The 27,751-nt window shown below is 43.7% G+C and overlaps 1 protein-coding gene across 1 annotated transcript in view; it reads right to left on the bottom strand.

Moving 5' to 3' along the window:
• The window catches only part of NPEPPS (aminopeptidase puromycin sensitive), a 63,888-nt gene extending 37,526 nt beyond the window's left edge, over nucleotides 1-26,362 (bottom strand). Inside the window, exons 1-3 of the mRNA XM_083877447.1 lie at nucleotides 25,955-26,362; nucleotides 14,101-14,185; nucleotides 359-436 (exon numbers count right to left, since the gene is read on the bottom strand). Of these exons, the coding sequence (XP_083733573.1) occupies nucleotides 359-436; nucleotides 14,101-14,185; nucleotides 25,955-26,077 (286 nt within the window). The 5' untranslated portion in view covers nucleotides 26,078-26,362. The remainder of the gene's footprint in view (nucleotides 1-358; nucleotides 437-14,100; nucleotides 14,186-25,954) is intronic.
• Between the last annotated feature and the right edge of the window lie 1,389 nt (nucleotides 26,363-27,751).

The raw sequence follows: 27,751 nt of genomic DNA on the forward strand, positions 1-27,751 counted from the left end.
TTTGTAATTTATTTGTGGGGGTTTCTTTTGGTAATTTATTTGTGGGGTTTTGGGGTTTTTTCGTAATTTAATTTTGTTTTGTTTTGGTTTTTTTTTGGTAATTCTTTTGTGAGTGTTTTTTTGGTAATTTTTTGCTTATTCCTTTTTTGTCTTTTTTTTTTTTAATTTGTGTTTATTTTATTTTCTTTTTTTGGTTTTTTGTTTTGTTTTGTTTTGTTTTTTGTTTGTTTGTTTGGGGGTTTTTTGGGGGTTTTTTTGTTTTGTTTTTTTGGCAATTTATTTGTGGGTTTTTGGGGATTTTTTTTGCTAATTTTTGTGTGAAAAGAAGTGAAAAAACGCAGCAGGGGATGGCTCTTACCTTTCTGCAGGGTGCTGGGGAAGGACAGAGTGACCTTTTCATCCTCGTTCTGGTAGTTGAACCCCGTGGCGTGAACCTCTGGAAATGAAAAATAAAAATAAAACAGGATCAGAACCACCCTGGAAAGGAAAAATTCACCCAAAGCAGCTGAGCTCCACAATTCAGAATTAATTCCGAGTGATTTAAATGAGGAATTACAGGAAATCCATTGTGGGGGGAATTCCACAACAAGGAAAGCTCCTGCAGTATTCCAGGAAATTAAAATTGTGCTGAAAAAAACCCAAAATCTGCAGGAAAAATGGGATTTGTACTCCAGGAATGTCCTGGTGGGAATTCCAGGGCAGGGAGAATTCCTGCAGGATTCCAAGAAATTCAAATTGTGATGAAAAAAAACCCCAAAACCAGGAAAAAACCCCAAGATTTGTGACCCAGGAATGTCCTGGTGGGAATTCCACAACAGGGAAAGGTCCTGCAGCACCCAGGAAATTAAAATTGTGCTGAAAAAAAACCCAAAATCTGCAGGAAAAAAACAGGATTTGTACTCCAGGGATGCCCAGGTGGGAATTCCAAAGCAGGGAAAGCTTCTGCAGTGCCCAGGAAATTAAAATTGTGCTGAAAAACCCCAAAATCTACAGGAAAAATGGGAATTTGTGTCCTGGGAATGTTCTGGTGGGAATTCCAGGGCAGGGAGAATTCCTGCAGGATTCCAGGAAATTCAAATTGTGCAGAAAAAAACCCAAAATCTGCAGGAAAAATGGGAATTTGTGCCCTGGGAATGTCCTGGTGGGAATTCCACAGCAGGGAAAGCTCCTGCAGCACCCAGGAAATTAAAATTGTGCTGAAAAACCCCAAATTTGCAGGAAAAATGGGAATTTGTGTCCCAGGAACATCCTGGTGGAAATTCCACAGCAAAGAAAATTCCTGCAGCACCCAGGAAATTAAAATTGTGCTGAAAAACCCCAAAATCTGCAGGAAAAACGGGGATTTGTGTCCCAGGAATGGTGAAATGCAGCCCCAAAATCCCCCCCTGGCTGTGAAATTCTCCCATCAGTGCAGCAGGATTTGTATTAATTATCCCAAAATGCTCAGGATTTATTTCCCCAATTTGTGGCTTTGAAAATCCCATTAATCTCCACAGCAAAAGGTGATATTGGGGAGGGGGGAGTTTGCTTGGATTTAAGCACAAAATAAATGTTGATTTTATTTCAGAAATAAAATAAAATAAAATAAAATAAAATAAAATAAAATAAAATTTAAAAAAAAATAAAATAGAATAAAATAGAATAAAATAGAACAAAATAAAATAAAATAAAATAAAATTTAAAAAAAAATAAAATAGAATAAAATAAAATAAAATAAAATAAAATAAAAGTAAAATAAAATAAAATTTAAAAAATAAAATAAAATAAAATAAAAATAAATTAAAATAAAATTTAAAAAATAAAATAAAATAAAATAAAATAAAATAAAATTAAATTTAAAAAATAAAATAAAATAAATAAAATAAAATTAAATTTAAAAAATAAAATAAAATAAGATAAAATAAAATAAAATAAAATAAAATAAAATAAAATAAAATTTCAGGAGCAGGGCCCTGCTCTTTGGGGTTCTGCTCAGGGGAGAAGATCCCAAAACCACCTGGAGAAAACGAGGCAGAGTTTGGTGTTTACACAGCACAGGAATTATTTGTGGATGCAAAAATCCAAACTCTGAGGCCGGGCTGGGGAATCTACAGGGATAAAAACTGTCCTGGAGCTTTGGCACAGCCAGAACAACCTGGGGCTGCTTTTCCTCCTTCCTAATTCATCAAACCCTCCCAGGGGGGAGGAGCTGCTCCTGCAGGAGCGTCCAGGGAGAGGGAGCTCTGCAGAGATGAGATATTGCAGGAAAAAGTGGGTTTATTGAAAGATTTGTGGGTGAAAAGGGTTTTGCCTTCAGGGAAGGGAACCCCAAAAAGAGAGGGAGAGAAAGAAGGTAAAAGCTGAGAGAGGGAAGAGAGGAGGGAGCAAGAGAGACAGAGAGAGATATCGAGGTCTTTGTTCCAATCCATTCTATCTCCTTTTGTGTTGGATATTCTAATTTACAGTGACCAACCAACACAAGACACAAAATCCTATAGAATCTCCACACAGCCTATAAGAACTACTACATTACCATGTGTTATATTTTAAACTCCAAAAAACGACTCTTTAGACTTTTCTGTTTTGCTCCATTGACCTTTGGATCCCTCAGGCAGCAGAAGGTTCAATGCAAAGGGATTCTCCTCCAGCTGCCCAGGCTGGTGTTTTCATGTTTATGGTATAACTAAGACTCTGTATCCTACAACTCATTTCTATTTCAATTATAGGTTTCATATTTTCAGAACCTTTTGCTAAGTAATTATATTTATAAGGTTTCCCTGATTCATTTTCCCCAATCTGTGGAGGGCAGGGAGAGGGAGCTCTGCAGAGCTGAGATATTGTAGGAAAAAAGTGGTTTTATTGCAAGGGTGGTGGGTAAAAAGGGCTTTACCTTCAGCACCAGCCTGGGCTGGAGGGGAGCCCCAAAGAGAGAGAAAGAAAAAGAAGGTAAAAGCTGAGAGAGGGAAGAGAAGAAGGAGCAAGAGAGACAGAGAGAGAGACATCGAGGTCTTTGTTCCAATCCATTCTATCCCCTTTTGTGTTGGATATTCTAATTTACAGTGACCAACCAACACAAGACACAAAATCCTACAGAATCTCCACACAGCCTGTAAGAACTGCTACATCACCACACTGTGTTATATTTTAAACTCTAAAAAACTCCTCTTTAGACTTTATTTTGCTCCATTGACCTTTGGATCCCTCAGGCAGCAGAAGGTTCAATGCAAAGGGATTCTCCTTCAGCTGGGCCAGGCTGGTGTTTTCATGTTTATGGTATAACTAAGACTCTGTATCCTACAACTCATTTCTATTTCAATTTTAGCTTTCATATTTTCAGAGCTTTTTGCTAAGCAATCATATTGATAAGGTTCCCCTGATTCATTTTCCCCAATCTGTGGAGGGCAGGGAGAGGGAACTCTGCAGAGCTGAGATATTGCAGGAATAAGTGGATTTATTGCAAGGGTGGTGGGTGAAAAGGGCTTTACCTTCAGTCACTTTGGAGAGAAGCCCCAGAGAGAGAGGGAGAGAGAGGGTGTGAGATAAGGGAGGTAAGGGAGGTGGGGCAGGTAAAAAGGGGAAAAGAAAGGGGGGCTAAGAGAGCGAGGAGCTTGTCACAATACAAACTCCGGGGCAGCAGAAACGGATCCAAGGCTGGGAATGGGTTTGGGGCTGCTGAGAGACCCGAGGGAAAATCGGGATGGGAGGTGGGGAAAGGTTTGGGGGAGAAGAGGCTCCTTGAGAGCAGATCCTTTGGGGTTTGCTCCAAAAAGGTGGATTTTTTGGGGGATCTGCAAACCCTCAGCAGGACTGGGATGGTTCTGATCCTTCAGATTCGTTGTTTTTTTTAATGTTACAATCCATTCTATCTCCTTTTGTGTTTAATATTCTGATTTCCAGTGACCAACCGGCCTGAGATACAAACCCTACAGACTCTGCACCATGAGAACTCTCTGTCACCACATCATCCCGTATTCTGAACTCTAAAGATGCTTTTCTTATCCACCTTTTCCCTGGTGCCTTGGCAGGGTGGGGAGGGGCTGCACCTTTGGGTCCTTTTGTTTTCTGTCCTTCAGCCCATCTCCAGCTCAGCCCCGTCCTCCTGCCTGCCACGGTCACATCTCAGAGCTCAGATCCATTTCTAGTTCACTCACAGGTTTTACATCTTTATATTTCTATTTCATTCTTCATTCCTATTTCACTCACAGGTTTTATATTTTCAATATTTCTTACCAGGCAATCAAATCCATAAGCCTTTCCTTCCCAACAGCTCTCCTTCAGCCAAAAATAATAATAATAAAAATCTGGAATAACCCCACAAAACCTCTCTTTGTAAATTCTGCTCCCTCCACGCTCAAGAATCTGTAAGAAATTATCATTTAAGAACTTGAAATCTGCTGGGAAACACCATCTCTGACAAGCCCAGACACAACAAGGACCTTTTCATCCCAAAACAAACCCTGCGCCGCTCAAGCGAGGCCTGGGATGACAAAAAGCTGGTGTGAAATGAGGGTTTCAGTCACAAAAGGACTCGTTTTCCACGCTCAGGTGTCATTCCAAGGGTTGGGTTTCAGCCCCAGCACACGCAGGATGATCCACAAAGTGACAAAGGGAAATGGAAACGAGTTTATTCTGGAGCAGGGTGTGATTTGTGTGATTTCAGCATTAAATCTGAGCTAATTCCAACCTCTGCTCAGTGCAGGAGCTGCAGGAGTGAATTGGGTTTAACTACAGGTTTAACTACAGGTTTAACTACAGGTTTCAGAGTTCTGCTCAGTGTGTTTAATCTGAGTTAACAGCAGTGTTGGGGTGCAGAATGACTGAAAGGCTCTGATAGCACAGCAAAAAACACAAATAAATTGCCAAAAAAACTGCCCCCTATGAATAAATTACCAAAAAACCATACACACAAATAAATTACCAGAAAAAACCCAAAACACAAAACCAAAACAAAAAAAAACCAAAACAAAAACAACCAAAACCCTCCAGGATCAATTTGAAGCTTTCCTGATTTGTGCTGGGGAGTTCCAAGGTTTTAAAAATCAGCTGGAGCAGGGATGAGCTGAGCACTGAAGAGGAATCTGTGCCAAGGACACCCAGCTGCCAGCAAAGGCCAGAAATCAAAGTTTGGAGTTTCCTTCTGATAACTGGGGACAACTGAGGCAGAAAAGGAGACAGGAGAGGAAGAAATGGAGACAGGAGAGGAAGAAAAGAGACAGGAGAGGGAGAAAACAAGGCAGGAGAGGAAGAAAACGAGGCCAGAGAGGAAGAAAATGAAACAGGAGAGGAAGAAAAGGGACAGGAGAGGAAGAAAAGGAAACAAGAGAGAAAGAAAATGAAACAGGAGAGAAGAAAAGGGACATGAGAGGAAGAAAACTAAACAGGAGAGGAAGAAAATGAGACAAGAGGAAGATTTTAAGGAGAACACCCTGATGAGTTGGAATTGGGCTCCAGCACAGAGGACCCCGCGGATTTTGACCCCGACTATTTCCAGATTCCCACAGAGTGATGAGGATGACTCTGCCCAGACACCTGCTGGGAATTTATTTATTTATCCAGGAGGAATCCTGCTGGTCAGAGGGTCACCTTGAGGGAGGCTGGATAAGGATCAGCCCAGGAATGCAGCAAGTGGCTTTTTTCAAACACCACTAAACATTTTTATCTTTTTTTTTCTTTTCTTTTTTTCTTACAGCTTCTAATGGCCACGAACTGATCCTGGAGACAAACAAGAGCTGAGGATCAGAGTTCCAACCTCCTGGAAGTCGGGAATACTCAGGAATGTGCCCTGTGTGGAGCTGCTGCCAAAGGTTGGCAAAGGAGATCGACTTTCCCCCTCCTCCTCCTCCTCTTCTCAATTGTGAGGTTCTCTAAATGTGTTTGAATTTGTGGATCTGTTGCTTTGGAAGTTTTAATTTGGGAGGTTCTCTAAATGTGTTTGAATTTGTGGATCTGCTGCTTTGGAAGTTTTAATTTGGGAGGTTCTCTCAGTTTTGAAGTTCTCTAAATGTGTTCGAATTTGTGGATCTGCTGCTCTGGAAAGTTTAATTTGGGAGGTTCTCTAAATGTCTTTGAATTTGTGGAGCTGCTGCTTTGGAAGGTTTAATTTGGGAGGTTCTCTAAATGGGTTTGAATTTGTGGATCTGCTGCTCTGGAAATTTTAATTTGGGAGGTTCTCTAAATGTATTTGAATTTGTGGAGCTGCTGCTTTGGAAGGTTTAATTTGGGAGGTTCTTTAAATGTGTTTGAATTTGTGGATCTGGTCCTTTGAAGGTTTTAATTTGGGAGGTTCTCTTACTCATGAGGTTCCCTAAATGTCTTTGAATTTGTGGAGCTGCTGCTTTGGAAGTTTTCATTTGTGAGGTTCTCTCAATTGTGAAGTTCTCTAAATGTGTTTGAATTTGTGGATCTGGTCCTTTGGAAGTTTTAATTTGTGAGGTTCTCTATAAATGTTTTTAAATTTGTGGAGCTGCTGCTCTGGAAGTTTTCATTTGTGAGGTTCTCAGTTCTGAGGTTCTCTAAATGTGTTTGAATTTGTGGATCTGCTGCTCTGGAAGCTTTAATTTGGGAGGTTCTCTAAATATGTTTGAATTTGTGGCTCTGGTCCTCTGGAAGTTTCCATTTGTCCCAAAATTCCCAGGGTGAACATCACCAAGGCTGGAACACAAAACCCTGAAAACCTTCAAGGTTTTTCTCCATCTCCAAACGTCTCCTCACAAACCAAACCCCAAACCAACAGCACATAAACCCCAAAGAATTCCAAGTCACATTTTTTCTTTTCATTGTCGTTTAAACTCCTTTTTCTGTGCCAACAATTGAACCCAGAGCGACAAAACCACGGAAAAGCCTCGACAATAGTTTTTGTTGGGATTTGAAGGGAACAAAGATTTGATGGCAACAAAAAAAAAAAAAAGAGCTGCCTGAATTCCTCAGGCTGGGAAATACAAAAACTCCTCAAGGAACAGCCCAGTTTTGGCAGCCCAGGATTTGAGAGAAAAAAAAGAGTTTTCTTGGTTTTTTGTGTGGTATTTTTTTTGGTGGTTTTTTTGTGGGTGGTTTGTTGTTGGGTTGTTTTTTGGGGGTTTTTTTGGATTTTTGGTGGGATTTTTGGGTTTTAGGGGAGTCTGGCACAACCTGGAGTTAATCACTCACAGCCTGGGCTGGGGCAGGAGAAAAGGAAAAGCTGCTGGTGGATTTAAAAGGAAAAATAAGAGTTTTGTTGGTTTTTGGGAGGTTTTTTGGTGTGGTTTTTTTTTTATTTTTTGGTGGTTTTTTTGGTGGTTTTTTTATTTTTTTGGTGGTTTTTTTGTGGGTGGTTTGTTGTTGGGTTGTTTTGGGGGGGTTTTTGTGGTTTTTTTTTTTTTATTTTTGGGTTTTAGGGTTTTTTTGTTGGGGTTTTTTGGGGTGATTCTGTTCTTTAGGGGGTTTTCTTTTGGTGGGGGTTGGGGGGGTTTTTGGGGGGTTTGTTGTCTTTGTTTTGGTTTTTTGTGGGGTTTTGTAGGTTTTTCTGTTGTTTGGGTTTGGGGTTTTTTTTGTGGGTTTTTGTGGTTTTGGTGGATTTTTTGTCGGGGGTTTTGTTGGGTTTTTTTGGTTTTTGGGGGGTTTTTTTGGGTTTTTAGGGGGTTGTTGCTTTTGTTTTGGTTTTCTGTGGGATTTTTTGTTGTTTGGTTGGTTTGGGGGGTTTTTGGGGTTTTTCTTTTGTTTGTTTTTCAGGGGTTTTTTGGGTCGGGTTTTGGGCTTTTAGCGTTTATTGTGTTGTTTTTGGTTTTTTCTGGGGTTTTTGGTCGGTTTTTTGGTTTGTTTTTTTTTTGTTGTTGTTGTTTGGGGGTTTTTTGTGGGTTTTTTTGGTCGTTGGGGGATTTTTTGGATTTTTTTTTGTTTTTAGGGGTTTTTTGTTGGTTTTGTTTTGGGTTTTTGGGTGGGTTTTTTGTGGGCATTTTTGTTGTTTGGGATTTTTTGTGGTGGGTTTTTTTTTTCGTTTTTTGGTGGGTTTTGGGGGATTTTTTTGTTGTTCGGGGGGGTTTTTTGGCTTTAGTTTGGTTTTTTGGGGTGTTTTTTGGTTGATTTGGGGGTTTTTTTTTGGTTGATTTCAGTTTTTTGGTGGGTTATTTTTGGTTGGTTTGGTTTTGGGGTGTTTTTTGGTTGATTTCATTTGGGGTTTGTGGGGTTTTTTTGTTTGTTTTTTTGGCTATTTTTGGTTGATTTGGTTTGGGTTTTTTTAGGTTTTTTGAGGGTTTTTTTGGGGCTTTGTTTTTTTGTTTGTTTGGTGTTTTGTTGGGGTTTATTTTGTTGTTGTTGTTGATTTGGTTTGGATTTTGGGGTTGGTTTTGTTTTTTTTTTAATTTATTTCTTATTTTAAACATCAACCAAAGCTCTGCTGTGACATCTAATCCCATCCCCACCACACTGGGAAAAAAAACACAAAAAAACCAAATAAAATCTGCCTTTAAAAACCTCTTTAAGATTAAAACAAACCCCCAAATTCCCTCCATCCTCCTCCTGCTCCACAAACCCCAAAGAGCCGCTGGGATTCCCCAGGGGGAGAAGCTGCCAACCTTCCAAAAATAGAAGAAACTCTGAATTTTCAGCAATTCCCCCAGGATTGGAGGAGATTCCAAGCTGAGGGTGCCCAGAATTCACTGATCAGGATTTCCCAGCTGCTGCTGCTGCTGCTCCAAAACTGTTTCCCTGAGGATGAAACTCCAAACCCATTTCTAAAAAAAATTATGATAAAATTGCACCGACTCATCTTTTTGCAGCTCCTCCTTTGGCTGAGCCAAAGCACAGCTCGGTGCTGAAGTTCTGCTGGAAATATTAAAAATAAAAATAAAAATTAAAAAAAAAATAAAAATAAAAATAAAAATAATAAAAAAAAAAAAAAACCCACACAAAAAAATCCCAAAAAAAAATCCCCAAAAAACAAGAAACAAACAAGCAACCCCAAAAACCCCAAAAAAGCCTAAAAAAATAAAAAAAAAATCCCCCCAAAAAACCAAAAATCCCCAAAATAACCCCCAAAATCACCCCAAAAAGATCCTCCAAAAAACTAAAAAACCCCTCAATCTCTCCCTAAAAACCTAAACCCCCCAAAAAAAAACCCCAAAACCATAAAAAAAAATCCCCCCAAAAACCCCCAAAATAACCCCCAACCTCCCCAAAAAAAACCCTGAAAAAAATCCCCAAAAAAACCCAAAAAATCCCCTCAAAAACTCAAAAAATCCCAAAAAACCCCCCAAAATTCCCCAGAAAACCCCCAAAAATAACCCCAAAAAAACCCCCAACCTAAAAAAAACCCCAACCCCCCAAAAAAAACCCCTCCAAAAAACCTCCAAATAACCTCCCCAAAAACCCTCCAAAAAACCTAAAAAAACCCCAAAAAATCCCCCCAAACCCTCAAAAAACCCCCAAAAACCTAAAAAACCCTCAAATTATTCCTCACAAAAGGGATTTGGGGGGAAAATACCCAAATTATTCCTCAAAAAAAGGGGATTTTGGGGGAAAAAAACCCAAATTATTCCTCACAAAAAGGGATTTGGGGGGACAAAAATCCAAATTATTCCTCACAAAAGGGGATTTGGGGGGACAAAAATCCAAATTATGACTCAAAAAAGGGATTTGGGGGAAAAAAAACCCCAAATTATTCCTCACAAAAGGGATTTGGGGGGAAAAAACCCAAATTATTCCTCACAAAAAGGGATTTGGGGTAAAAAAACCCAATTTTTTTCTCATAAAAATCACCAAACCATCTCCTTAAACAAGAATCAGGGATCAAACCAAATCCTTTTCCCCAGAGCTGCTTTTGAGGCTCAGAAATGAGAGAAATAATCAATTAATTCTCATTTATTGAGGAGGGTGAGGCAAACCCTTCCCTGCACAAGGAGAGGAGACAATTCTTTTAAAATTTCTCCCTGTTTTTTCACACATTTCGGAGTGAAATCCTGATTTTTGGAGTGTTTCACCCTCTGCCAATTCCATGGAATTTCCCTCCCAAAGTCATCACAGCCCTTGGAACTTTCCCAAAATTCAGAGAGAAGTTTTTTAACCCCTCTGGAGCCTGGCTGGGATCAGGGAAATTGGTTATTTTTATATGTTTAAATTTTTTTTCTTTAAAATTTTCTAAATATTTAAATTTTTCTAACCATTTTATAGTAATTTTAATTATTTTTTACTTTTATCAAGTTCAATTTTATTAATTTTAGTTTCATTCTTTTTAATTTCATTAATTCTAACTTTATTGATTCTAACTTGATTCTAATTTCTATTCATTTTCTTTCTATTCATTTTAATTTTTTTATTCTACCCATTTCACTTCTACTTTAAATATATTTGTTTTGCTTTTATATTCATTATATTGTATATGTTCATATATATATACATCATATACATCATATATAAATATAAAAATATGTGATTATATATTTTATATGATATAAAATATATATTACATTATATTTTTATTTTATAATGTTTATATATAATATCATATATAATATGTAATTAAATCTATATAAATATATAATTATGTGTTTCATATTTTATACAAAATTATAGAAATATATATAGAAAATTATAGAAATTATAATTAAAATTATAGAAATATATATTAAATTATATTAATATATAATAATATATATTATAGATATAATACAGCATATATATTTTATTTCATTTTAATTATATATATTAATTTGATTTATATTAATTTTATTATTTTGATTTCTATTAATTTATAAATGTTATAGAAAATGTAATATTTATATTATATAAATTGTATATTATAAAATTTACATAAATAATATATATATCATTTATGTAAATTATATAAGATATAAATATTATATAAATATAATATTTCTATTCTATTTCTAATAGGAATTCCAACAAAGCTCCACCTGGTGAGTGCAGAGCTCCCCCTCCCTGTGCCCACAGTGCCACATCCAAGGAGATCCCAAAAATCCTGTGTCCATAAAGTTCTCCATAAAATCCGTGTGAATTTAAACCACAAAACTCAATTTCAGTTTGAATTTGGTTTTAAGGCTCCACTAAGTTCTGCTTTAATACCCCAAAGCTCCGGGGGTCCCTCTGTATTTTATGGGCTTTTTTCAGATTTCAGTGGTTTTCACTTCTGGCTGTTTTTTCCTTTATTTCCATTTCCTCAGTGACCAAATGTGGAAATCCTGGTGCTTTTTCCTTTTATTTCCATCTTCTCCAGGACAAACTCTGGAATTCCTGGTACTTTTTATTTCCATTTCCTCAGTCACAACCTATGGAATTCCTGGCCACTTCTCCCCTTTAACTTTCTCCAGCACAAACCATGGAATTCCTGGTGCTTTTTCCCTTTATTTCCATTTCCTCAGTGACAAACTGGAATTTCTGGGTGGTCCTCCCCTTTATTTTTATTTTCTCCAGGACAAACTATGGAATTCCTGTTGCTTTTTCCCTTTATTTCCATCTTCTCCAGGACAAACTGTGGAATTCCTGGCTGCTTCTCCTCTTTATCTCCATTTCCTCAGTGACAAACTCTGGAATTTCTGGTGCTTTTTATTTCCATTTCCTCAGTGACAAACTGTGGAATTCCTGGGTGCTTCTCCCCTTTATTTCCATTTTCTCCAGGACAAACCATGGAATTCCTGGGCACTTTTTCCCTTTATTTTAACTTTCTTCAGGACAAACTCTGGAATTCCTGGGCACTTTTTCCCTTTATTTCCATCTTCTCAAGGACGAACTGTGGAATTCCTGTCTGCTTCTCCCCTTTATTTCCATTTTCCCAGTGACAAACCAGGGAATTCCTGGCTGGGACAGACCCTCTGCCCTTATCACCACTCATTATCTCCTCATTACTCAGGAGGAGAAATGACTCTTAATAAGTTATTTCCCTTATTAAGAGAGAAATAATTCTCTCTTAGTGACATAAATTACTTATTTTGAGTTATTTCACAGTGCCAGGAGCAGCCCTGAGGTGACATTTGGGGACATTTTTTCCCATCCTTTTCCTCCCTGGTCATTCCCATCCCTGCAGACATTTCCTGAGCTGCTTTTCCACACACACCCTCATCCCAAAGCAGCTTCCTCAGCTCCTCACCTCAGCTGCACTCCCCCCCAAAAAAATAATCCTCTGGGTGCTTAAAAATTGGAAAAAAAAATTAAAATCAAACCTGTTTAAATGCAGACTGGGTGATGTTCTGATTGGAATTGTGGAATTCCAGAATGTTTTGGGATGGGAAGGACCTTAAATCTCATCCTGTGCCATGGCAGGGACATCTCCCCCTGTCCCTGGGTGCTCCAGTCTGACCTGAGACACTTCCAGGGGTCCAGGGACAGCCACAACTCTGGGAATCTGTGCCAGGGTCTGACCACCCTCACAGGGAGGTGATTTTTCCCCAAAATCCCTTCCCCAGTCTATTCCTTCACCTGTTAAAGTGGAACGATGCTACAAGGACCTGAGAAGTGACATCATGGAATGGTTTGGGTGGGAAGGGCCATGAAATCCCACCCTGTGTCACCCCTGCCATGGGCAGAGACATCTCCCTCTGTCCCTGGGTGCTGCCACTGCCCTGTACAAATCCATGGGATAACATCCCTGCAATAGAGCTGGGATCATCCCCTCTCCAAACAAAACCCACCCCAGAAATTCACATTTTCTCCTCTTCTTCTCCAGACACAGCCCTTTCCTGCACCTTTATCCAGCTGTTGCACAAATGACCAAGTTTATATCAACCCAAAGAGCCCCTTCCTCCCATCCATCACTGAGATCAGTCCATTAATCCCTGACCATGGATTTAACAAAGCGTTTTCTGGTATTTTCCTCATGGAAAAGGGACATTTCCCGCATGGAAAGGGAAGCCCTGCACCTTTTTTTTTGTTCTCTGAAAGGTTTCAGGAGCAGCTGGACCAAAGAGCAGAAGCTCCCTGAGAACCCCAGGCAGGCTCTGCCCACTGTGAGCCCACGGAGTTTGTTTTCCACACCTCCCTCATTTCACACTTGAGCTGCTAAAGCCCTTTTTGTTGTTTGCTAATCCCCTCCAAATGTAACTGGGGAAGTCAAGAACTGCAGCTGAGTGTGACAAATTTCCCCAGGAACTTCCATTCCTCCAGCAACTTTCCCTGAGCTGGATCCCCCCCTGCTCTCCTCCACACCATCACCCTTTTCCACTCAGAAAATCCTGCTAAATGCCAGTTCAGTGTTTTCTGTGCCCTCCAAATCCTCTCCTGTGAGTATTTCCCACTGCAGGCCGTTATTGCTGCATTCCCTGCCAGGGATTTTGGTCAATATTCCCAAATCCACAGGTGCAGATGATGTTCTTAGAAGTGTAAAAGATCTCCAGATATAAAAATAACATCAAAGCATCCTCTGCTTGCACCCCTCAGGAGAGGGGGAGAGACTGAAGGAATTCCTTCACTAAAACACAACTGAAGGATTTTCTCTGCCATAACCCAACTGAAGGATTTTCTCTGCCATAACACAACTGAAAGAATTTCTTTGCCATAAAAATTGAAGGAATTTCTCCACCATAAAACTTGAAAGAATTTCTTTACCATAAAAACTGAAGGAATTTTTTCACCTAAACACAGCTGAAGGAATATCTTTGCCATAACCCAACTGAAGGACTTCTTTATCATAACAGCAGAAGGAATTTCTTCACCTAAACACAACTGAAGGCATTTCTTTACCATAAAACAACCGAAGGATTTTCTTTGCCATAACCCAACTAAAGGAATTTCTCCACCATAAAAACTGAAAGAATTTCTTCACCTAAACACAACTGAAGGATTTCTTTACCATAAAACAATTGAAGGAATTTTGTTGCTATAAAACAACTGAAGGAATTTCTCTACCTAAACACAACTGAAGGAATTTCTCTACCTAAACACAACTGAAGGAATTTCTTTACCATAAAACAACTGAAGGAATTTCTTGGCCACACCACAACTGAAGGATTTATTCCCCGTAACACAACTGAAGGAATTCCTTCACCGTAACACAACAGGAATTCAAGATAAGGAACTGTGAGCTTGCAGGGGCGGGGCTGAGCTTATCAAACCATGACATCAGTGTGTTATCAGAGCTGTTGGGCTGCTGGCAGCAGCTCCCAGGGGCAGAAACGAAACCAGGCAGGTTTTCTTTACCTTCATCTCCTTCCGGGGCGTAGGACGCGGTGATGATGTCGATGTCGGCGCAGTTCATCACGATCTGGTTGGTGGCATTTTTCACCTGGAAGGTTTTATTAATAAATATTAGAAATTTGGCTTTTGGGGCAAATATTAGAATGGATATTATGTGTATATTTGTGCTGTGTTATGTTTTATTATTAATTGTGTTGTGTTTTATCAATAGAGTTTAGAAAAGCGACAAATGTATTTTCTGATTGTGAAATGGTGTAAATAGTAAAAAAACTCAGTTTTTTTTTTCTTCTTTGGAACATCTAAACTGACCAAGCCAGAAGGTATAAGGGAAGGGTCATCACCTTGTAACCCTGCATAAAAAACTCCTAACTTTCTAGGGTTTTTTATCAAAATTAAAATAACCAAAAAAATCTCAAGAAAAAAAAATTTCTAAGACCCACGTTACCAGACAGAATAAAGCCACCCACAAATAAATCTGTGGGATAAGATGATTGGAGATGCTTGAAACAGATAAAAACTCAAAAAGAATGTTTTGAATCATGCAATTATATCTATTGAATGTGTAAAACAGCAACCCTTAAAACACAGGAATTGAACAGAGAAGGGTGTGCTTTCGGGTGAGGCTTTTCTGTCTCCTAATTGCCTATTTTTAATTTTTATTTATTTATTTAAACTTATTATTATTATTTAAATTTAAATTTATTTAAACCTACAAAAATTATTATTTAAACTTACAAATCTTTCTAAGAGAAACTCCATCAGCATCAGGAAGAGATGGGAATTCCCACCTCTCATCCATCCTAAAAACCACCTCCAGCTGTTTGAAGGAGAATTAGGTACTTGGTAAAGGAGGATGAGGTGACTTTTATGAGGAAAAATTTGGAGTTTTTTCCTTCAAATCCTTGTTAGTTCATCCTGTCCCTTTTGTGAGGAATAATTTGGGGTTTTTTTCCTCCAAATCCCCTTTTGTAAGGAATAATTTGGGGCTTTTTCCCCCAAATGCCCTTTTGTGAGGAATAATTTGAGGTTTTTCCCCCCCAAATCCTCATTAGTTCCCTTTGCCCCTTTTGTGAGGAATAATTTGGGTTTTTTTCCTCCCCAAAATCCTTGTTAGTTCCCCCTGCCCCTTTTGTGAGGAATAATTTGGGGTTTTCCCCCTCCAAATCCTTGTTAGTTCCCCCTGCCCCTTTTGTGAGGAATAATTTGGGGTTTTCCCCCTCCAAATCCTTGTTAGTTCCCCCTGCCCCTTTTGTGAGGAATAATTTGGGGTTTTTCCCCCCCAAATCCTCATTAGTTCCCTTTGCCTCTTTTGTGAGGAAAATTTTGGGGTTCTTTTCCTCCAAATCCCCCTTTGTGAGGAATAATTTGAGGCTTTTTCCCCCTTGCCCCTTTTGTGAGGAATAATTTGAGGTTTTTCCCCTCCAGATCCTTGTTAGTTCCCCCTGCCCTTTTGTGAGGAATAATTTGACGTTTTTTAGGGTGGCCTAAGAGAGACCAGAGCAAAAATCTCTTTTTTGGAGACGATCACCAACGGCAGCCCCGTGCCTGCTCCACTCTGTCACAACTCCTGAGCCTCAAAACATCTGCCAGGAAGATTCTCCTTCCCCTTTTGCTGGGAGTTTCCCTTCTGGCAGCTCTTGGCTCCACACACTTTGCTTTATTTAACCCAGTGCCAGCTCCCAGTGTAGGAATAAACCGTGGGGCCGTGCCAGTTCTCTGCTTGAATGCTGAGAGCCTCAGTGCAGAGGAATTCAAATTAAATATAAATTAATTACAAAAGAGGGGTAAAATATTTGGGAGTTTAAAAAAAAAAAACCAACAAAACAGGGAGTTATTCAGAAATTTATGGCTGGAAGCAGCAGAATGATCAGGCTGGATGGAGCTGGGAATTCTGGATGGGATTTCTAAGCAGGAAACTTAAATAAAGGAGGAAAAAAATCTCTGTAACAGGCACGAAGAAACTGCTTCCTACCCCAGAATCAGCTCATTAAAGCCTGAGAAACTCCACCACTCTCATTTTTCCCCACTATTATAATTTTAAAGCAGCCTGTGAACACCTGGATCCATCATTCCAGGTGTGTCCATGTTGGGAGTGGGAACCAGGAACCCCCTGGAGCTGCCCCCAGCTCTGGGGATCTGGATTCCAGCAGGAAGGACAAGGAGAGGGATGGAGCAGCTCTGCTGGCAGGAAAAGCTGGGAAAAGGGGAATTGTCCAGCCTGGAGAAGAGAAGGTTTAAGGAGTGGGATTGTCCAGCCTGGAGAAGGTTTAAGGGGTGGGATTGTCCAGCCTGGAGAAGAGAAGGTTTAAGGAGGGGGATTGTCCAGCCTGGAGAAGGTTTGAGGAGGGGGATTGTCCAGCCTGGAGAAGGTTTAAGGAGTGGGATTGTCCAGCCTGGAGAAGGTTTGAGGAGGGGGATTGTCCAGCCTGGAGAAGGTTTAAGGAGGGGGATTGTCCAGCCTGGAGAAGGTTTGAGGAGGGGGATTGTCCAGCCTGGAGAAGGTTTAAGAGGTGGGATTGTCCAGCCTGGAGAAGAGAAGGTTTGAGGAGGGGGATTGTCCAGCCTGGAGAAGGTTTAAGGAGGGGGATTGTCCAGCCTGGAGAAGGTTTAAGGAGGGGGATTGTCCAGCCTGGAGAAGAGAAGGTTTGAGGAGGGGGATTGTCCAGCCTGGAGAAGGTTTAAGGAGGGGGATTGTCCAGCCTGGAGAAGAGAAGGTTTAAGGAGTGGGATTGTCCAGCCTGGAGAAGGTTTAAGGAGGGGGATTGTCCAGCCTGGAGAAGGTTTGAGGAGGGGGATTGTCCAGCCTGGAGAAGGTTTAAGGAGGGGGACTGTCCAGCCTGGAGAAGGTTTGAGGAGTGGGATTGTCCAGCCTGGAGAAGGTTTAAGGAGTGGGATTGTCCAGCCTGGAGAAGGTTTAAGGAGTGGGATTGTCCAGCCTGGAGAAGGTTTGAGGAGGGGGATTGTCCAGCCTGGAGAAGGTTTAAGGAGTGGGATTGTCCAGCCTGGAGAAGGTTTAAGAGGTGGGATTGTCCAGCCTGGAGAAGGTTTAAGAGGTGGGATTGTCCAGCCTGGAGAAGGTTTAAGGAGGGGGATTGTCCAGCCTGGAGAAGAGAAGGTTTAAGACACACCTGGGTTCGGGTCTCCTGAAAGGAGCCAGGAAGGAAAATGGGATGAATTTCCAAGGGAAAAGGGGAATGGGTTTAAAGGGCCAGAGGACAGGGCTGGATGGGATATTGAGAAGGAATCCTGCCCTGTGAGGGTGGGAAGGGCTGGAATGGGTTTCCCAGTGGAGCTGGGGCTGCCCTGGATCCTGGGATTGTCCATTTCTGCACCCTGGGCCGGTGGGAGGAATCCCTGGGTGGGATTTAAGGTCCTTCCACCCCAAATTCCAGGACCCCACAGCTCTGTGTGTGCTCAGGCCAGCTCACCTCACACAAACCATGGTTTGATTTTGTTCACAAAGCCCCAAGAAAAGGCTCAGGTGTCCCACTTCCCCCTGTGCCCCATCAGGGGCCTGAGCGAGAGGAGGAGCTGGAAATAAATAAACCAATTAATAAATTCCTCTGTTACCTGGGACAGAAAAATCAAATTTGAATCTATTCATGGATAAAGGAGGGTTAAGAGATTGAAATTTGTGATTCAACATCCCTCAGGATGGTCCATCCATCCTCACTCACCCCAACCCAGCCAAGAGCTCCTTCTCGACCTCCCTGACCCAACAAAGATCCCTGATTTACCCCCAGTGATGGAATTGCTTTAATTAATAAATATTCTATAAAGGTTTATACTTTCAGAGCAGTGGCTGTTGGTGCCTCTGCCCAACTCCTGCTCCTCCCTGCAGGGGTGTCACACCCCGAGGTTGCTTTCACCTCTTGATGGAATTAAAATCAAATTAATTTTAATTAATAAACCCAACCTGACATGAAAACAACGTTTTGGCAAAGCACTGACAGCTGAGGTGACACAGGGTGGATTTGATTTTTTTCCAGGAAAGATTTACAACCTGAAATTCCACTTTTTTTATTAATTCTGAGTGTGTAAAACTGAAAAATTACAAAGCTCCCCCCAAACCCAAAAATCAACAGTTTTTATCACAATACTGCAGCCTGGGTTGGTTTTTTACCAAGGTTTTTCTAAAATGCAGAAAAATCGGGATGAGAAAAGCTTTTTTTTTTTTTAATAAATGTCTGGAGACCTTTCATTCAATCTATAAATCCAAATCTCTCTGGATTCTGAGCTGTCCAAATTGCAGACAATGTGACTTTAACAATGGGGTTTGATCTTTTAAAAAACAACTTTATTTTCTCCAGGACACGACTTTCAGTGCAGCACTGAGCCTGAAAAATCAGAAAGTTTAGCTTTAAGCAGAAAAAAAATTGCTCCTTAAACAGGCAATTACTTATTTTTAGGGATTTTTTTTCTTTACTCCCTACCAATATCAAGCCAGTTTTATGAGAGGGCAGCAGAGTTGAGAATATCTAAAATGAGCCAGGAGGGTAAAAAAAAAAGTTCATTTTTCCAACTATCTCCCCAAAAAAAGGATAAAATTCGTGTCACAGAAAACTTGTAGAACTCACAAAAAAAAAAAAAAAAAAAAAAAAGGTGAAATTCATTGTACAGGCAGAAATTTTGGATGTAAATTTGCCCCCAAAAAAGGCTGAAATTCACTGTAGAGGCAGAAATTTTGTCTGGAGATATCACAAAAAAAAAAAAAAAAAAAAAAAAAGGGTGAAATTCACTGTACAGAAAGAAATTCTGGCTGGAGATCACCCCCCAAAAAAAGGGTGAAATTCACTCTACAGGCAACTTGTAGATCTCCCAAAAAAAATGCACTGTCCAGGAAGAAATTCTGGCTGTAGATCTCCCAAAAAAAGAGGCTGAAATTCACTGTACAGGCAGAACTTCTGCCTGCAGATCTCAGCAACTTCTCTGAGACTCTGAGAATGGAACCCAGAGGGGAAAATGAATTTATTTTTTTCCTGTTGCCAGCTCCTCCCTGTGACCCACTGCGGTGCAGCCACACCTGTGAGAACAAAAGCAAAGCAGGGGCAGGACCCGCCCCAGCACGGGTCACTTATGGCCAATAACAGCTCAAAAATCAATTTATACCTTTCATCCCTCCAAAATGCAGATATTCTGTTAAAAGTTGTGATTTTTTTAATGTATTAAAGGGTAAAAAAAGCAGATTTCTGCATAAGGTATAAGCAGTTCAGCAAAGGGGACGTGTGGGGTTGTCACCCTTGCTCTGGGAGATAATAAATATAATAATAAATATAATAAATTGGCTTTTTCAGCAAGGAAAGGTTAATTGGAGAGAAGAGCAGCTCAGAAATCCAAGAGGAATATCTGCAGGGAAGGGATGGTTCAGGATTGGGAACTCCTGGCTTTGGGTGAATTAAATTGAAAAGTGAATTAATCAGAATTCAAACACCAAATTTGAGGTGGGAGCAGGGAAGGGAAAACTCATCCAGCAGGAGAAAACAGTTTGAATTCCCCCTAAAAAAGTTCCACATTTGATGGAAGAAGAGCTAAAAAAGTGAATTATTTGGCTCTGCCAAACAAAACCTAAAGGTGCTGTAAAGCTTTTGGTGGTCAGAGCAGGAGAGGATTTGATGGGAAATAATTTCCCAATTTTTTAAAGAAATTAGGAGCAGGGATCTGAACTCCAGCCCACCTGAAACACAGGATGAGGGGCATCCACAGGGATCTCCTGGAGCCCAAATTAATTCTCCAGAGCCCAGATAATTCCAATCTCTCCAGAGCCCTTTTCTAAAATCAGCACCACGACAACTGTGTGTGTTTTTTAGCAATTTTTTCTCTCTAAAAATAGACAGAGCCTAAATTTACCCCGGTTTTGTATTCCAGGGTGTGGCTCTGGTAAGAATTCAACCCTTCAACGGGGAGAGCAATAAAGAGATTTATTAACCTGCATCTCCAGCAAATTCCGGTGGCCAAGGAGTAAAATGAACAAAGCCAGGGGTTAATTGGCCCAACTGGAAAAACTCCTCAAAGCACATCCAGAGGTGTCGGATTCCCAGGGATGAGTAAATAAATCCCTTTTGTGATCCCAGCCTGAGGAATTACGGGGCTGAAAGAACATTTTTGAAAAGGGAGAAAAGTAAAAAAACCTCCTATTTTTGAGCTGATGACAGAAGGAGAACCCTGAGGTGTTGCCAGGCCCTTCCACCCTCCGCCCCAGGTTTAATTTCATGTGCTGGAAATGTAAATTCCAAGGGTGGAGAGCAGAGGGTTTATCCTGGAGGAGCTCCCCACTCCCCCCAGGAGCACAAATACTACACCCAGGGAGCTCCAATTCCCCAGGATTCCACCCCAGAGTGTCACAATTAATCTTTAACCAGCAGGATCACCCTATACCTTCCCCAGGCCAGCAGATATTGCATCATTAACCTATAAAAAGCAGCAGAGAACCAGTTAAATATTGCTAAATACGCCAGAGATGCATTAAAGGCGCTGCAGAGAGGGATTTGAAAAGAGCCCAGGTTGTAAATTCTTTCCCAGATAAGTTGTTCTACAAGCAGAGAACACGGAGTGGTGGAGATTCCAGGCAAGGGACACATGAATCATCTCCAGGGAAGGGAATTTATGGGCAGGGAAACTCCAGGAAGTTGGGAGGCAGCCCTGCCCCTCACAGGTGAGCCTGTGGAGAGTTAAAAAAATTGGATTTAAAAGCCTAAAGCTGGACAACACCAAGGCCACACATCCCTTCTTTGTTTCCAGCCCTCCTAAGAGCCAAAAGAGTGGGAAAAAATTAAAAATAGTAATAATAAAAACGTTTCACCCAGACACTGAGTGCCCTGAGCTGATAACCAGACCCTGAAATCATCTCCAGGGAAGGGAATTTATGGGCAGAGAAAACTCCAGGAAGTTGGGAGGCAGCCCTGCCCCTCACAGGTGAGCCTGTGGAGAGTTAAAAAAAAATTAGATTTAAAAGCCTAAAGTTGGACAACACCAAGGCCACACATCTCTTCTTCGTTTCCAGCCTTCCCAAGAGCCAAAAAACTGGAAAAAATAGTAATAATAAAAAAGTTTCACCCAGACTCTGAGCAATTTAAGTGCCCTGAGCTGATAACCAGGCCCTGAAATCATCTCCAAGGAAGGGAATTTATGGGCAGGGAAACTCCAGGAAGTTGGGAGGCAGCCCTGCCCCTCACAGGTGAGCCTGTGGAATGTTAAAAAAATTAGATTTAAATGCCTAAAGCTGGACAACACCAAGGCCACACATCCCTTCTTTGCTTCCAGCCCTCACAAGAGCCAAAAAAGTAGGAAAAAAATTTATTTTAAAAAAGTTTCACCCAGATACTGAGCAATTCAAGTGCCCTGCACTGATACCAGGCCCTGAAATCATCTCCAGGGAAGGGAATTTATGGGCAGGAAAAGACCAGGAAGTTGGGAGGCAGCCCTGCCCCTCACAGGTGAGCCTGTGGAGAGTTAAAAAAAATTAGATTTAAAAGCCTAAAGCTGGACAACACCAAGGCCACAGACCCCTTCTTTCCTTCCAGCCCTCACAAGAGCCAAAATCTGGAAAAAAATAGTAATAATAAAAAAGTTTAACCCAGACCCTGAGCAATTCAAGTGCCCTGCACTGATACCAGGCCCTGAAATCATCTCTAGGGAAGGGAATTTATGGGCAGGGAAACACCAGGAAGTTGGGAGGCAGCGCCGCCCCTCACAGGTGAGCCTGTGGAATGTTAAAAAAATTAGATTTAAATGCCTAAAGCTGGACAACACCAAGGCCACATATCTCTTCTTCGCTTCCAGCCCTCACAAGAGCCAAAAAAGTGGGAAAAAAATCATTTTTAAAAAGTTTCACCCAGACACTGAGCAATTCAAGTGCCCTGAGCTGATACCAGACCCTGAAATCATCTCCAAAGAAGGGAATTTATGGGCAGGGAAAACTCCAGGAAGTTGGGAGGCAGCCCTGCCCCTCACAGGTGAGCCTCTGCAGAGTTAAAAAAATTAGATTTAAAAGCCTAAAGTTGGAGGCAGCTGGACAACACCAAGGCCACACATCCCTCCTTTGTTTCCAACTCTCCCAAGAGCCAAAAAAAGCGCAAAAAAAATAATAAAATAAAGTTTCACCCAGGCAGTGAGTAATGCAAGTGCCCTGAGCTGATAACCAGGCCCTGAGAGCCAAGAGTGGCGTAATTAAAGCTCCAACCAACAGAGGAATAATGAAAATGAACCATTTCCACCCCACAATCTTAATTGTGCTCGTGGAGAGGCATCCCCCACGCCCTCAACAAATCAAGTTGAAATGCTGGCAGATGACACAAATGGCAGAACAATCACAGGAGTGTGAGCAGCAGACTCTGTTCCAGCCCTGCCACAGCCACGCTCTGTCCCAGAGGTTTCCTTGTGAAACAGTTCATTTAAGGATTTTTATTTTTTTTTATTTTGAGGGGGGGTTTTCAGCTGTGATAAATGGGAATTATGTCCTGCCAGTTTATGTAATTGTTACACAACTGAAAGGGATTCAAAAGTGTTCGTGTGGCCGCAAAATTTATATTATTATTGAAAAATGTGGACTAACCGGTCAAAGTTTTAATAGATGGGGTTGTTTCAGCAGCACAGCTCCTAAAAGGGCTGGGAAATGAAAACTTGTCAAGGTTTCAGAGTCATTCCTTTACCCAGAGGGGACAATTCCATGAGCTGAACACGGGAAGAAACCACAAACAGGTCCCACTCCTTTTTCCTGCCTTTGAAATCTGCTGCCACCCCCTTTTTATCTTTTGCATCACCAGAGGTTTTATCCTCTGAAGATTATCTGGAGTTGCCATGAGAGTGGCAACATTTATTATCGTGGCACAAAGTGTTTCAGGTTATTTATAGGTCCTAAAGCCAACACAAGTGTCCTGCCCCACAGCCAAGGCTGGGACTTTTTTATTTATTTCCTTTTTTTTAGGGCTTAAAAGCTCCAAATTCCCCACGGAGGAAAAAAATCCTATTATTGGAGTGAGTAAGAATGATCAAGTGTTTACTTGTAATACCTTGACTAAACACCACGGCCTGCACTAATTCCACTCTGCTCTTAAAGATGCCAAATAACAAAGCAAACAAAGCACTTTGGAGGCTCTGGAAAGGTTTTTTTTCCTGGTTTTTGGGGTTTTTTCTTCAGAAGTTTGGGTCAGAAAGCATCACTGGGTGTGGATTATTGCCATTATCCAGCTGGGATGGGAGCAAAGGAGCTGGCAAATTATTATTGATTGGTATTAAAAAAAAAAAAAAAAAAACAGCTGGATCTTCAAAAAGAGGCAGCACGGGTGTTTTCCCACACAAAAAATCAAAAATTTGGTGTTTTAACACAAATCCACTTTTGCCTCGATGAGTTTACAGCAACTCCAAAGCTCCCAGGCTGGAAACATCCCTGCTGAGCTCAGGTTCGGGCAGAAAAGACCAACAGGTCCTTAACTGAAGTCATTTCACCCCAAAAGCACCCAAATGTCTGATATTTTTCTAGACCAGCTCAATAAAAACACACTAATAGTTGTTATTTTTTTGTCCATCCAGCCTTGGACACGAAGCATCCTGTGGGTGAGCTGGTTGTTCCTCTCCCCATCGAGGTGCAGAGCAGCTCCCCTTTAATTTCCTGGGATTTCCCTGTGCTTTGGGCACTTGGCAGCCCCAAGGAAACCTGTCCAGGTTCCCAGGCAGGTGAATTCAGCCTGATCCATTTCCCTGCCCTCACTTCAGGCAGCTGGGAGGTGGCTCCTCCTGGCTCAGGGTGTTAAAAGTTATCCAAAGTAAAGATACATTCTTTAGATCTGTTTTTAAAACCTCGCCCTCTGGGTTTGATTTGGTTTTTTTGTTGGTTTTGGGTTTTTTTTTTTCCTTCTCTCTCCTGTGGGAACTCAGCAGAGCAGCTCCTTTAGGATGTGAACAAGGGGAGGGTTTTTACAGCCTGGAGAAGCTGTGGGGTCACTGCTTTTCCCTCAGCTCATCCTCTGGGTGAAATGCAGGATTCCCACATCTCCAGGTGCTCCAGGACACCCAAAACACCTCCCCAGGAGTAAAACCCTACAAACCAAGCCCCCCTGGGCAGGAGGAACCTCTCCCAGGGCATTCCTGCATCCCAGAGAACTTCCCAGGGCTGCTGCTCTCCGCTCCTCTCTCCTCAGCAAAGGCTTAAAAAGCCACTGCTCCCCTCCCCCCGAAGTGTTATTTTTAACCTGGATGATTTCAGTGATCCCATTTACAGCCCCACAGCTGTAACAGGGCCGGGGGAGCAGCTCACTCGGCTGCCAGGACAGGAATAAGTGCCTGGCATTATAAAAAAGGTGGAAGAGATGGGGGAATTTCTCAAACCGGAGCTTTTTTTTTTTTTTTTTTTTTTTTCCAAACCAAAACAATCCCCTCAAAAAAATCAGCAGAGGGGCCGAGGGTGGATGAAAAACCCCTGAGGCAGGATGGAATCCGCGGGGAGATTTAGGTTTTCAATCTTTCTGTCACATGGCCCCGAGTTCCTGGTGTCTGGTTGGGCTCCCGCAGGTCCCCAAAGTCACAAGATTCATTCCCCATCATCCCCAGCCTCGGGCCCTCCTCACTCAAGGGAAGAGAACTCGCCTTCCTCCTCTCTACCTGTGCTTCCCATCCCGCAGGTTTTTATTGCCTTCCTCGCGTTTATTGCCTCGCTTTAAAACAAGGTTTAACCACCCCCCTTTCATCACGGCAAGGCTCAGATCGGCTCACACCTCAAGGCTTAAAAACCTCCCCTCCAATATTTTTGTGAGCTCTCTGGGCAACAATCTGATTTTCAGGAAAAAAAAAAAAAAAAAAAAAACACCAAAACGAAAACCAAACAGTTATCCCCTTCATAATTCTGTACCGATCTCAAATCGAAATGAGAAGGAAAAAAAAAAAAAAAAAAAAAAAAAAAAAAAAAGACGTGAAAGCAAATTCGGGAAATCTTGGCAGAGCGGCCAATGAGAATGACTGGGAGAGACTTGGAGGATTTCGCAGAACTGGTTCCGGCTCTGAAGCACGAGCACGGCGAGGAGGATTTTTTTTTTTCTCGCCTCGCAGAATAAATAAATAAATAAATAAATAAATAAATAAATAAAAAACCCGCGGCGTTTTCGGGTCCGCAAACCTCCTCTGGGCCCTCATCCCCAGGCTCGCTCTCTCCTCCTCCTCCCAGCTCTCCATGACACCCGAGGCCTACCCTGCCCTCACCAGCCACAACACACCGGGGGACTTCTCCTTTCATCGCTAATTCGGCTTTTCCAGCAAAATCCCGAGCCATCCCCACAGGGGCAGGGACGGCCGGGCAGCGCACAGGGCCGGGGGGCTCCCCGGGGCTCGGGGGCTCCCCAGGGGCTCCGGGACCCGGCCCGGCACATCCCGGCCCGGGGCGATCCCTCAGCCCGGCCCTGCCCCGGAGGAGCCGCCGGGGCCCGCGGGGTTGGGCGGAACCCCCCAGCCCCGAGCCCGGCCTGGTTCAGGGGTCCCAGAGGGGTTTGTCAGGGGTTTGAGCCATCCATCCTGAATGGAAACACAGAGCGAGGAGGAGCGGCGAGGGAGCCCCGGGGGCCTCCCTGCACCTGCCCGGGCGGGCCCTGCGCTGGGCGCGGGGGGAACGGGGCACCGCGGCCGGGGACCCTCGGGCACGGCTGGGGACGGGGCCGGGGGGACCCTCGGGCACGGCTGGGGACGGGGCCGGGGGGACCCTGAGGGGGAACGGGGGTCCCTGAGGAAACACCCTCGGGGGGGTGCGGGGAGCGGATTGAGGGGTCCCCTGAGAGGGACTGGGGGGTCCCCCGGGGGGCCGCGGGCCGGGAGGAGGAGGAGGAGGAGGAGGAGGAAGAAGCGGGTTTGGGGGGGGTTCGGGGGCAGGCCCTACCTGCACGGCCGCCTCTAGCTTGCCCTCGAAGGTGAAGTCGATGAGGTCCGGCTTGAGGCAGAGCCCGTAGTTGAGGGGGGACACGTCGGCGGGCAGCCGCTCGAACGGGCGCTTCTCCGGCATGGCGGGAGCGCGGGGGCCGCGGGGCTGCGCCCCCCCCGGCGGGGCGGCGGCGGCGGGGACGGGGGAAGGGGAGGGGGAAGGGGGGGGGCGCGGGAAGGGCGACGCGGCGGCTCCGCACGGACACACCGAGAGCGAGCGGCGGCGGCGGCGGGAGCCGAGGGTGAGGAGGAGGAGGAGGAGGAGGAAGATGAGGAGGAGGAGGGAGGGGCGGGGGCGCGCGCGCGCTCCCGATGGAGGCGGCCCCGGCCGGGGGAGTGCGGGGAGAGGAGAGCGGAGAGCGGAGAGGGAGGGGAGGGACGGGGGGGGAAGGGAGGGAGAGACAGAGAGAGAGAAGGAGGAGGGAGGGAGGGGAGGGCACGCCGACGGCGCGTGCGCGTGCGCGCGGCGGCGCCACGCGGCCGCGCACGTAGCGCGCGCGGGGGGCGGCAAAGGGAGCGCGGGGGGGGGCGGGGCGGGGGGGGGGGTTGGAAAAGGCGGCGGAGTTGCGTAAGGGAAGGATAGGGAAATGCGCATGCGCAAAGGCGCGCCCCGACAGGACACGCCCCCCTTCTTCCCTTGGGACACGCCCCCAACTCCCGGTGCTGCCCGGGAAGGGGGAGCCCGGGAATGGGGATCCCGGTGTGTCTGTTAGTGGGGATCCCGGGTAGTGGGGATCCCGGTGTGTCTGCTAATGGGGATCCCGGTTAGTGGGGATCCCGGTGTGTCTGCTAATGGGGATCCCGGTTAGTGGGGATCCCGGTGTGTCTGCTAATGGGGATCCCGGTTAGTGGGGATCCCGGTGTGTCTGCTAATGGGGATCCCGGTGAGCCCTGGTAATGAGAATCCCGGTGTGTCTGTTAGTGGGGATCCAGATGTGTTCGTTAATGGGGATGTTAATGGGGGAATCCTGGTGTGTCTGTTAATGGGTATCTCTGTCTGTTAATGGGGATCCCGGTGAGCCCTGTAATGGGGGATCCCAGTGTCTCCAGTCCAAGTGGGCCTGGCCCAGTGCTCCCCATTAACTGAGGCTCCCAGTGCTCCCAGTTTGGGCAGATGATGGCACCCCGTTAACTGGGGGCTCCTGGGTGGGGATTGGCACAGTGCACCCAGGTAATGAGGGCCTCTTGCTTTTGGGGTGACACTGGCACGGGCACCCCATTAGTGGGGCCTCCCAGTACTCCCAGTTTGGGGGGATGGCGGCTCCCGGGTCTCCCAGTGCACTCAGATGAGGGGCAGAGCCAGAATGGTGCCCCCATTATTGACCCACCCAGATTTCCCTCTTTATTCTCTGTATTTCAGTTTTATTTCTGACTTTCCCCAGCAGATCCCACACCAGTGCAGGTTGGGGTTTCCCCAGGGTTATCCCATCCAGCCCTCTGGGCACCCCTCAGCCCCAGGCAGTGTCTGGGTGACAAAAGTCCCTTTCTCTGGGGATTCAGCCACTTCTCTGCCCCCCAGACCCAGAGGAGGCAGCAGAGCTCGGGGTGCAGCTACCAGCCAACCTCCAGCACTGAAAAATGGTGAAATCAGAGAAAACCTCTTGGGTTTTGCCACAAAAAATGGGACGTGTGGAGCAGGGAGGTGTCCTGTCCACCAGGCTTGTCCAGGCAGCAGCGCGGGGTTGGTTTTCTCCCCACCCTGAGCCTACAATCTTTTCCTTCCTCCTCCTCTTCTTCTTCCTCATACTTGAATTGC

The sequence above is a fragment of the Zosterops lateralis genome (assembly GCF_965231275.1).
Source record: "Zosterops lateralis genome assembly, chromosome: 24".
Classification (NCBI taxonomy): domain Eukaryota; kingdom Metazoa; phylum Chordata; class Aves; order Passeriformes; family Zosteropidae; genus Zosterops; species Zosterops lateralis.